We start from the raw sequence: 12,305 nt of genomic DNA on the forward strand, positions 1-12,305 counted from the left end.
GTGAGTGTGTGTCGTCGGTGTCGAAGGATGTTTGGGAACCAAGTGGGGTTAATTTCAAAGATTTACAAAAATGGAAAGTCTTTGGACCGCAAAACGTATGGACATCGTACCTAAGTTCCTGACTCCTTGCCATATTTGTACATTAACGTGTTTCCCTTTGTCCCTTTTTGTCGTTTTCTTTAGATCTTTTTCCTCCTTATCAAATCATTTATAACCCTAAGTCTTTGTTTTGTCCCCAATCTAGTTTGTAAATTTACCTTAAACTCTTAGAAGTATGTATACTAGTTACGTAAACAGTTTTTCTTTTTATGTATTAGACACGAAAGCATGGATAAAACCAACACATATCTGAAAATTAATCAGCTACAATGTTTATATATGTACATGCATTACTGATAAATCACGCTTCAATATGTGAAAAAAAAAAAATCATACTAAATAATTCAGTCTTATAATTATAATATAACCACATCGAAACACAAACTATCTCGTGAAGAAATCGAGGAGTATCCACTATCAGCTTCGCTTCACATGGCCCCCACATTGAGCAAATAAGAAAATGCCACGTAAAAGAATTAAAAGTGGATCCTACGAAATAGCAAAGGATATTATTTGGCGAAGCCTAACAAGATTTGGACAACCTCACAAATCGAGATTCTATCGATACCGTCCGATGTTTTCCACGTTCGTTAATCTCGGACTTGACTTCGATTCCAAAAAGGAAAATAGACATATCTAAAAACTTTAATGACGAGCTTACTTATTTTATGCCTATATGATACAATACGAGCTTAGTTGTATATATTCGTATCTCCTCAATATATTAGTAAACATATTGTTTGATATCATTCAAACTATGTCAGTATGGTTTATATGATTTATATGATTCATGATATTTTAACCCATATCCAAACAAGATCCCACAGTACTGATTCAAATTCGAACTAGTAAGTAGTAAATCAAAAATATATTCATTAGTTAATACTACAATACTACATGTAACTGTTATCATTCCACGTGTCAACATTGTTTGTTCAAGTAGCTGAAAAATTGTATAGCATTCAATATAATAGTGTATAAAATCTTATCTTAAAATTGAATTCTTGAATCTTTTGTTTACAAAAAGGAAATTGAATTTTTTTGTACTCGTCCACACTATGTGGACACATAGGCAAGTAGATTGAGGTAGATACATGGCATTGATTCTTTTTATTTATATTTAGATTAATGTACAGTACTCTCTGCATATGTATGATATCACTGTGGCTTGTGTGGGGATGCATTTTTAGTATTTTATATAGAAAACGAATATGAAAAGTCTATATAGATTTGCATAAATGATTTATACGGTATCTGTTGTACACTTTACTTATTTACAATTCAATAATAATACCTCCTTTTAGTACATTTTTGTCATATCATATATGTCGTATAAAGGTCCGATAAACTCAGCCAAAATTAGGAATTATATTTTGTTTTCTTTGGTTTTGTTTTATGTGAACACATATATGATGAATAGTAGTCGGTAGAAGTTTTTTCACAACATACATAACGATTAAATGAAAAAATTCACGGGGGTAAATGGGAATAATAATAATAGCTTTTGTGGGCCTGTTTTATTGGAAAGAGATATGAGACAGAGTATCTCTCTGTAAAGTGGGCCGTGGGCTTTAATAATTATTGACATACATATATATATATGCAGCTTATATATATGTATAGAGATATAGGATGAGGCCAAATCACAAATATACAAAAATCAAGCTTCTATATATCACAAAAAATGCCAAATAATAATCATAATAATATATAGGGAGAGAGAGAGATAGTGGGACATAGAGAGAGAAGAGCAGTAGTTTCCACTTGAGGAAAGCAACATGTTCAACGAAAACCATTATTGGAATGTTTGTTATTGCATCATCCCACTCAAAAATATGTACAACGTGTCTTGTTAAGAAAAAAAAAAGCTTGCTAAGAGCTTAGACTTTAGATTTGATTGAAAGTTTCATTCATTTTACTATTTATTTATAAACAATCGTACTCTCTCTTTTAGTTTCGTATTACATACTACTATTTAGCATCCAATAAATATTTTGTCATCGGAATTTTAGATTAATAAAGGAGTTTAATTGGTGACACAATACAGTAAATGTGAAAATGTGTTATTGTAAATCACTAAACACTTTTAAAAAAATAACTCATCCGATTCGTCATTCATTAGTTTAAAAAGGAAAACAATAATGACATATATCCTCCATCATACAAAACACATAACTCGGTGGTGGTAATGTAAAATGTAAAAAAAATTCACAAAGTGCATAGTGACGTGGCAACCTCGAAAATTTATTTTGATACTAGTATTGTTTTACAATTGTTGTGAGCCTTCTCTTCTTCGTATTGTTGCCCTCTGGACCCAAAATAAACAAAACTGTAATGTTTCCCTTTCCGACACAAGTCCCTTCTCCTTTTCATCTTTCTCTCTTCGTTTTTTTTTAAAACATTTATTTACTTTCCCACTAAAAAATAAATTCATTTTGTGCGGAGATTTTTCAAATATATAATAATAATAATTTCATTATAAAAACAAATTGAGATGATGTAAAGGATGACGAATTTATATCAAAAGAAAAAAATATATATACGAATCTAACAAATCCGATCTTAATTTTATAGAAATAACCAAAATGTGGTAATAATAGTTGGCTCCAGCATTTTTGTTGTAGTCAGAAACGAAACGCCGTCTCGTGTTGCAGGTCTACGCTACACGCGCGTTAATAATACAAACGAGAGAAGAAGTGTCGTCGGACACGTGAAAGAGATAGCGCGTGAGATTGGAGAGAAGAGAGAGAGAGTGGGGTCGGGTCGGCCTCACTACTCTTTTCATTCATTGGTGGATGAAAGAGGGAAAAAGTGGACCCCACCGGTTTGTCCGTACTAAATGGATTGATCTTTTCTGGTAACATTTTCCTTTTTCTCTCTTAATTCCTTTTTTCCTTTTTTTGATTTTTAAACTAATACTACGATTATTTTATTTTTTAGTTAAATCACTAATTAAGGTTATGTATTTACGTTTATATCCTTGTGAATTCCTCTTTTCTTTTTTCTTTTTTTCAAATCAACCCCTACTGATTGATGATATATATGATGATGGCCACTCGATTATCTCTATGTAGTAACCTTTGTTTTCTTAAAACTAAATTATTTAAGCCCGAATATTAAAATCTCCGAGAATTGGATCATTTGTAAAACTAGGCCTGCGCATCGAATCTGAACCAAAAAAATCAGATAAAAATTGAACTGATATTGAAAAAATAACCGATCAGTTTTTGTTTTCATTATTTTTGGATATCGGATTAAATCCGATCCGATATCCAATAGATATTCGAATATAACCGATAATATAAGAAACAACTTTATAAAGATAGATGTATATGTAACTATATAAAATATACATGAATCGTAGATATAGATATATCCACCTAACTATATACAATATACACAAATCGTAGATATACTCCTATATCTACGTTATTGTTTACTTTGGTTTTTATTTTTTATCATTGACATGGTTTTATATCTCACTTTGGATGTTAGTACGTCACACTTTTATGTATTGGTATAATTTTATGTTAGTTTGAACTTTAAACTTGTTATTTATTTCATTTCTATTTTTTCACATACTCGGTTAGTATAGTTTTTTGGATACAATCGTATTAAAAAATATCCGAATAAAACCTTATCCAATAAATTTAGTTTAATTTTGGTTATCGACAATATATTCGAACCGATCCAAAATTTGAATTATCCGAACCAAAACCGATCCGAATTTTTTAAATATCCTAATGGATGTTAGAGCCAATATCTAAAAAATTCAAAATCTGAAATATCCGAATCGATATCCGAACGCGGAGCCCTATGTAAAACTATTGTATGTGGTTGGTCACTTGGTATATAGATTTCAAACTAAACCAAGTCGACAATTTAGCCGAACCAATTGTGAGGTAATCTTAATGAAAGACTTTTTTTTTTGTGTTTGTTTAAAGACTGAATGGACCCGACAAATTGAATGCCAAACCTAAAGCAAAGCAATTCATAAATTTTTGCACCAAATGAAGACGGTAAGTAGCTTATGCGATCTGGGAGAAAAAAAAAGGGAATGACAATTTTGTGAAGCAACTTGTGTGTTTAAAACAAGTGAGCTATTTCCAGTTTTCCACTTTGGTTTCTTTCTCTCCTGCGGGTGTTTTGGTTATAGTTAATCCTGATTAGGTTCTAAATCTTCATCTCACATGTACTCTCGTGTTCTACATGTACAAACTGTCTATTAAACACATCATATACCCATATATAGGTTGATATTTCATTTAAAAATATACAAGGGAAATAGTAATCATCAAATGATCAAAATAGTTTTGTAAGCAGTTGTGAAAATCAGCAACTTAACTCAAATATAACAGAGCTCGTAAACATATAAAATGCATATACATGGTGGAAGTTTTCACTTTATCAGCAAGTTTAGAAAACGAAAGCAATGTAGATCGTTAAATTCTACGGTTAATAAACCATATTTTAGAAGCTAGTAGACTTTTTGTTTTGTTTTGGTTTATAAATTAGTCAAATAACTAGCTCATAATTAAGAAAACATATAGTTTTAAGATACAATTGAATTGTGATTTCAAACACATTAAAAGTTTGGGCAAAGTAATAGATATAGAAAACTTGCACCAATCCAACCTGAACCAATAAGTTACAAACTTGAAATAAGTTAGTCCCATTTAGAAATCTTTATTATTATTATTATTATTATTATTATTATAACATAACTCTTTATATAGTGAAAACCCTATTACTTGCTTGTCTTAAAGGAATTGCTGTTTATGGAACTCCACTTTAAATAAACATATAAGTAATCTATTTAGTAGTAGTACAGAAAACTTAAGATCCCATCTTCTACTTTAATTTGCCCGATCATGAAAACACCTATTTATTGTACAGAAACATACATCTTTAACATATATAGATGTATGCGTGATCTATTTGTATATGTAACCTTATTACCCTTTTTTATTCATATTGACAAGAAAAAAAAAACAAACAAAAAAGCTTTTAAAGTAATAATCAAAATTTGGCAAAATTGTGGGGTTTTTAAGTAATCTATTAGATAAATCATTATCTAGGGGGAAAAAAATGCCTTTTATAGGATTGCTTACCGAACCAAGCCGTGGACTTCACTTTCTTAAAACATGAAATTACATATTAAAGGAATCTTTTGATTAATCAAAGAAGATGGTTTGCCTACATAGATAATAATGAAAGTGGAAATATTTTTAAAAAATAAAATAAAATAAAATAAAGAAACTCCAATACGAGGAATTGTTTCGAATATAATCTTTTTTTCCAAAGAAAGCAAGTGGTTAGATAGAGAGAGAGAGAGAGAATAACATTATTTATTAAAATTAAATAAACAGTAAGAAGAAAGAGAGAAAGGGCAGTGGAAGTAAATATAAAGGAAAGGATAAAAATGAAAGCTTTCGTAGAAGCAAACTCTTTTATTTATATCTCTCTCTCTCTTAATACTATCTTTATTTTTCATTTTTTATTTTCTACCAACCAAAAGCTTTTTGCTCTTTGGTTTCTCTTATTTAGCTTCTAACCTTGAGGAGAATCAAACTAGAGGATTGAAGTCTCTGAAAACCTTTCAAAACATCAACCCAAAAAAAAAAAAAAAAATGTGGGATCTAAACGACTCACCACACCAAACACTTAGAGAAGAAGAATCTGAAGAGTTTTGCTATTCTTCACCAAGTAAACGGGTCGGATCTTTCTCTAATTCAAGTTCCTCTGCTGTTGTCATCGAAGATGGATCCGATGATGACGAGCCTAACCGGGTCAGACCCAATAATAACAACCCACTTGTTACTCATCAGTTCTTCCCTGAGATGGATTCTAACGGCGTTGTAGGAGACGGTGGTGGTGGTTCTGGCTTTCCTCGGGCTCACTGGTTTGGTGTTAAGTTTTGTCAGTCGGATCTAGCCACCGGATCCTCTACCGGTAAAGCTACCACCGTGGCTGCTACCGCCGTGGTGGAACCGGCTCAACCGTTGAAGAAAAGCCGGCGTGGACCAAGGTCAAGGAGTTCTCAGTATAGAGGTGTTACGTTTTACCGGAGTACCGGAAGATGGGAATCTCATATTTGGTAATTTTAACTATTTAAGTGTTTTTTTTATTAATCTCATCATCTTTTTTTTTTTTTTTTTTAATTTCATTAATCGATCTTTTACTACGGCGATTTTAGTTATAAAACCGATTTTAATTATAATTTTGTTCCTTATGTTTCTATGAAATTCAGGGACTGTGGGAAACAGGTTTACTTAGGTAATTTTTTTTTTCCCAGTTTTTTTTTTTTATGTTGAAAAATGTCATCGTAATTATTATTTTTTATTTTTTTTTATTTAAATTTCTGAATAGGTGGATTTGACACTGCTCATGCAGCTGCTCGGTATGTTTCTCCCTTTGACTCTCTCTTCAATCAAAAAAAAAAAAAGAATAGAATAATAATAATATCGAAGTTTTATTTTTATTTTGTAGAGCATATGATAGAGCTGCTATTAAGTTCCGTGGAGTAGAAGCTGATATCAACTTCAACATCGAAGATTATGATGATGACTTGAAACAGGTGTAAAATTACTTCCTCTATAATAAACTATATATAGATTTATTAATATTTTCGAAAAGATTGTTATTAATATTGAAAATTGAATTTTTATATAGATGACCAATTTAACCAAGGAAGAGTTCGTCCACGTACTTCGCCGACAAAGCACAGGCTTCCCTCGAGGAAGTTCTAAGTATAGAGGCGTCACTTTGCATAAGTGTGGTCGTTGGGAAGCTCGAATGGGTCAATTCTTAGGCAAAAAGTAATATCCCCCTTATATTCTAATAGTATTCATTCAAACACTTCTTCATCTTTGTTTCTTGTTATATTTAACTTGAATTTTTTGGGTTCTTGAAATCTTCAAAATATTATTTAGGTATGTTTATTTGGGTTTGTTCGACACGGAGGTAGAAGCTGCTAGGTAAAAATGTCTTTCTGTTTTGATACTACTACAACACACATTGTTAAGTCGTGTAAATGTGTTTTTTTCTTTTTCTTTTCTGTACTAATTGATTTCCTTTTTATATTTTATATAATAAACGCAGAGCTTACGATAAAGCTGCAATCAAATGTAATGGCAAAGACGCCGTGACGAACTTCGATCCGAGTATTTACGACGAAGAACTCAATGCCGGTACAACAAATTTTCATTTTAATCGAGTAAGTTTGTTTTAACCCAAAACAGAATTTGGTTTAATGATATTTGAATTTGTGCCATAGAGTCATCAGGGAATCCTACTCCACAAGATCATAACCTCGATTTAAGTCTGGGAAACTCGGCTAATTCGAAGCAAAAGAGTCAAGATATGCGGCTCAAGGTAGGGTTTAATCATATTTTAATTTCTAACCTTAATATGTAGTGTTTAGTTTTTGTTATAAACATGTTTTGTTTTGTTTTGTTTTAAGATGACGCAACAACAACAAGATCTCCACTCTAATGAAATTCTCGGATTAGGCCAAACCGGAATGCTTAACCATATCCCCAATTCAAATCATCAGGTGAGTTAGAACTACAAAAGTACTAATTTGAAAATATAATTGTATATTAACATTTTTTCTTTTTTGTTGTAAATATTAGTATCCGGGCAGCAGCAACATTGGCAACGGAGGCGGATTCTCACTGTTTCCGGGGGCTGAGAACCACCGGTTTGATGGTCGGGCCTCTACGAACCAAGTGTTGACAAATGCTGCAGCATCATCAGGATTCTCTCCTCATCATCACAATCAGATTTATAATTCTTCTTCTACTTCTCATCAGAATTGGCTGCAGACAAATGGCTTCCAACCTCCTCTCATGAGACCTTCTTGAATCTTTTTTAATATTTTTAAATTTTCTTTATATATAAGAAACAAAATTCGGAAGAAAATGAACCTTTAAAATATCCATGTGTTCTTCTTGGTATTAAATTAATTATCGGCTTATCTTTTGTCTATTTTTATTTTCCCTTAAACCTCTTCTTGTTAAATTGGGGCTAAGATGTAATTTTTTTTCCAGACATGGGATATATAAAATATTATATCTCTATATGGGAAATTGGATAAGTGTGTGATTTGAGATGTTCTGACTAAAAAGGTTGAGATGAGATTTGTCAATGAGTTGTCTTTTGTTGTTTCTTCTCAATACATTTATTAAGATTTTTAAAAAACATTACTGCTTTATATGTTACCTGCACCTATCTACATATGTGTTCAGTCCTAACTTGTTTTGTTATTCCTCTTTCATATCTATTCAACTCATATTTTCCAACATTTATTTCATTTTTTAAAAAATTCTTGGAAGTAATGTCACCCAATTACTTTTATTCAACACAGCATAGTTAGTTTATTCAGATATATATATAGTTTTTTTTTCGTTTGTTACATTCTATAAATAAAAAGTTTAGCATGTGGGCATACACACATGGTTTCACTTTTGCTGCATTGGTTTGACAAAGTTGGACTCACCATAAATCGAATCCTAAAATACTTTTTATGTTCACTTTCTAACCATAAAAATCCTATAAATTGAAACACACTGAATATGGTTCAACTCATTTAAATGCCAAATGGAAAGGTTGAACCACACTCGCAAAATTGACTTAAAATTTCAGTTGTTTTACGTATATATTTTTCTAACCTTTTAAAATCAAAATATGTTTTTTTGACCTCCATTTCACTACTTTTTGAGGTTTTTGCCATCACAGCTAGCACAAATTATTCAATCACTTTGTAAAGTTTTTATGAATTAATGTGGGTCAACCATGAGAAAAATTACGAATTTCCCTAGTTTATACTATTTCCAAAGTTGTAGTATCAATCATCATAGAAAGTAAAAAAGAGAAAATAATATTCCCTCAGTTTCAAAATATATGATGTTTTAGTGAAAACACGCGTATTAAAAAATGGTTACTTTTAAAAAGTTTAACCAATCATAAACAAGTCTGCATAATATAAAATATAAATTTAATCTAAAAGTTGCATAGAAAGTTGGAAAGGAAACATCCTATATTATGAAACAAAAATACTTCTTAAAACATTTTATATTATGAAACGGAGGAAATATTTTTTTTGGTTTTGTCCATTTTGTAGATATTTTACAGACAGAACAAAAAAATCAGTGATATTAATTTTTTTTACATCACATTAATGGTGAGACGAGAGAGAGAATCAGAAGTAGATTGGTACTGATGTTTCCCTAATGGAGTAAGAAATAATACTCACAGTTATTTTACGATCTCAACAAAAAGTTAAAATGAATATCAACCGCAAGATCTCTTCTTCCTTTTTCACAGTCTCTGAATATAAATCATAACCTATGAGACCGTTAGTTAAAATACTACTACTAGTATATTCCAAGACTAATAAATATTTATGAATTTTTTTTTAAATATGGGAAATGTAAATTTTTAGGTATATAGAGAGAAAAGAGGCAAATAAAAATTGGGGATTATTAGGGATGAGTGGTCATTTTCAAGTAATGTGTCCTTTGAATCAGTTTCTCTCTCTATCTCTCACACAGAAACCCAAAAGAAGTCAGACATTGTTATAATGGTGAGAGAGACTTCTCGGCTTCACTTCCTTTCTCCTCTTTTTAATTCTCTTTCTAATAAAAAGTTATTATTCTATTTAATGTTTCTTCTTACTCTTATACACTTATTCATGAACCCTTTACTCGATTTTACTTTTGTTCTCTATGTAATCATATTCCTCCTTTAAAATCTTGGTTCATCTATTTGGTTACATAGGTATATACGGAGTACTCCTTATTAGTTACCTTTGCGTTTTTTTTTACATGATACTAGATATAAAGTTAACTTTGACAATATACCTTCCCCCTACAAATGACATTCTGACTATTTATTTACCTAATAGATTATACAAAATCAGATGGAGCTGTATGAATTTTGTAGCAAGTGTCTCTTTTATTGACCGGAAGAACTTGAATTTAAGTCCATTCGAAACTTTCTCAGTAAATATTAATTGAAAATATCGATTATCTTAATAGAAATACTAGTATATTCCCTTTTCTTACAAAGAATATCGCTTTGATACTTTTCATCGTATTAATTTCACAAATCAATTTGATATAGAATAAATGTTTTTTGTTCATATATAACGTTATAATGTTGCAATTATCAATTCTTAAACGAGTCAAAAACGATGCAATTTATTGACACGTCTTCTCGTTCGCTGTCATCAAGTATTTCACAGTATATATGATATAGCAGTACCTTATGAGTTATGGCATAAACATTAATCAAACGAGACAGATTTTTTTTGTTTTTTTTAATGAACCTCAACCTACCAATCAAAATCGACAACTTAAATAGTACTATTGTAAGTATGGAGATATAATACCTTAAACTATTCATGAATTTAGTTGGCTCATACATGGACTACCTACTATTTTACCTTTATATAATGATACTGTCTTCCATTGGTTATGTAACAAACTAACAAAGTATAGAATATACAATATAATATTTTTTTTTGTCAAATACTAGAATGAAGCCACAAACCATTCAATGGCGGTTGAGCACCGCGACGCATTTAGTTAATTGTTATTTTGAATTATTTTTCTTTCCAGTGGAAATTTGTAATTCACGTGGATCACGTCGATCGTAACAACAATTTCCTTCAAATGGTAACCTATTTGATCGATAGATAACAATCTCGTCCTTAAATCATTAACTTAAACCAATTTATTATTTTAAAAAATATATCAAAACTTTTTTTGTATATAACAGGTAACAAAAATCTTACAAGTATTTCAAGGGACAAAAAAAGAAAAAATCTGTTACATGAACAGAGACACACATATACGTATTTTGTACATGTATTAATTTGAGCATGTCCAGAAAATAAAATTGTCCTAGGGTTTGAAGGCAAGTGGAGATTAGTGTACGAGGAAGCGGTACGAAGGACCAATGAACGCAGACTTCCTGGGGAAATTCGAAAACTTTATAATTAGTTTAGTCAAATAATATTTTTAATCATACGATAAGGAATCAGTCGGTCCATGAGTAGAAACTGTCTGCAGAAATCTTAAAAATTAATAAAAGTTCCTTAAGTACGAATCATAAGGAATATTTAATTTAAGATGAACCTAATTTCGTCACTGAAGTCGTCACTTCAAACATATGATAATGGCATGAGGGCTAGTATTTTAGTTTAATTCATTTCTATAAGTGGCAAGATTTGTAGTACTACGAGGATAATCGTATTACCCAACTTGCTAGTACAACTTCGTGATTGTTCTTAGTGCTTCAATATTAAACTCGTCAATCCAAAAAACTTTTACGACCCCAATTAAATATATATACTATATATATATTATTAAATAATTAGTGGATATGCTTTTTTGCTTATGGAGTCTCCCAGAAAAACAATCAACTTGCAACCAATACCTAGAATCTCAAACCGATATTTTATTTTCTCTTTAAAAAAAAAAAAAATCCTAGCTTACTTTTTAAACCTAAGATCTGTTAATACATTGATGAAAATTTTAGTATATAATTTCTTATTCAAATACCATATAACGAATCCTAAAAGAATAAAATTCCATGCATGTGGTTGTAAACAAGGTTATGTGCATATCTGATTATAGTTCAAATGTGATATTAAATCTAGGTATGGTCGAATTTGGTTAACCCGGATTCTACGACTGAAAATAAAAATTAAATTTGGATCATGTGATTTAAAATGAGATTGTAAGTACTAAGTAATTATAGTCTATATTGGCTTCGTTTGTTTAAGTTAGATTATAATTTAAAGAAAATTTTCAAATAAGTTGTTTTTTTTCTTTAGTTTTCCATTTTGATCCTAGTTTGCAATTGTGAAAAAAACTTGATTTAGCTATCAGTCGTGTTTTTTCGAGTTTGACCGGAATTAAATCGATTAAAGTTATATAGATTGATATTATATACATATTATTTATTTATATTTTATCGACGTCATTTTAAAAAAAACACATCGAAAGAATGATGAATTTTTCAACTCTCTTTTTTTCTTTAATTTATTGACCCCTTTTTTTCGTCGACACACTTTTAGCCTCTTACCTTAAAAAGACAAAATAAAATATATATCCACTATGCCGTGAATTCAAAGGGAAATAATCAAATATATCACACTTGGTACCGAATCAAAATGAAGATATTATGACAAAAAAAAA

General features: G+C 30.4%; 1 protein-coding gene across 1 annotated transcript; it reads left to right on the forward strand.

Moving 5' to 3' along the window:
• LOC104721043 (floral homeotic protein APETALA 2) lies at positions 5,589-8,197 on the forward strand. The gene is made up of 10 exons (XM_010438948.1): positions 5,589-6,196; positions 6,350-6,375; positions 6,469-6,499; positions 6,589-6,676; positions 6,772-6,917; positions 7,032-7,076; positions 7,201-7,289; positions 7,376-7,473; positions 7,562-7,654; positions 7,734-8,197. Exons 1-10 carry the CDS (start codon positions 5,730-5,732, stop codon positions 7,962-7,964), a joined length of 1,314 nt encoding a protein of 437 aa, XP_010437250.1. The 5' UTR covers positions 5,589-5,729; the 3' UTR covers positions 7,965-8,197.

The sequence above is a fragment of the Camelina sativa genome, chromosome 11, assembly GCF_000633955.1.
Source record: "Camelina sativa cultivar DH55 chromosome 11, Cs, whole genome shotgun sequence".
Taxonomy (NCBI): domain Eukaryota; kingdom Viridiplantae; phylum Streptophyta; class Magnoliopsida; order Brassicales; family Brassicaceae; genus Camelina; species Camelina sativa.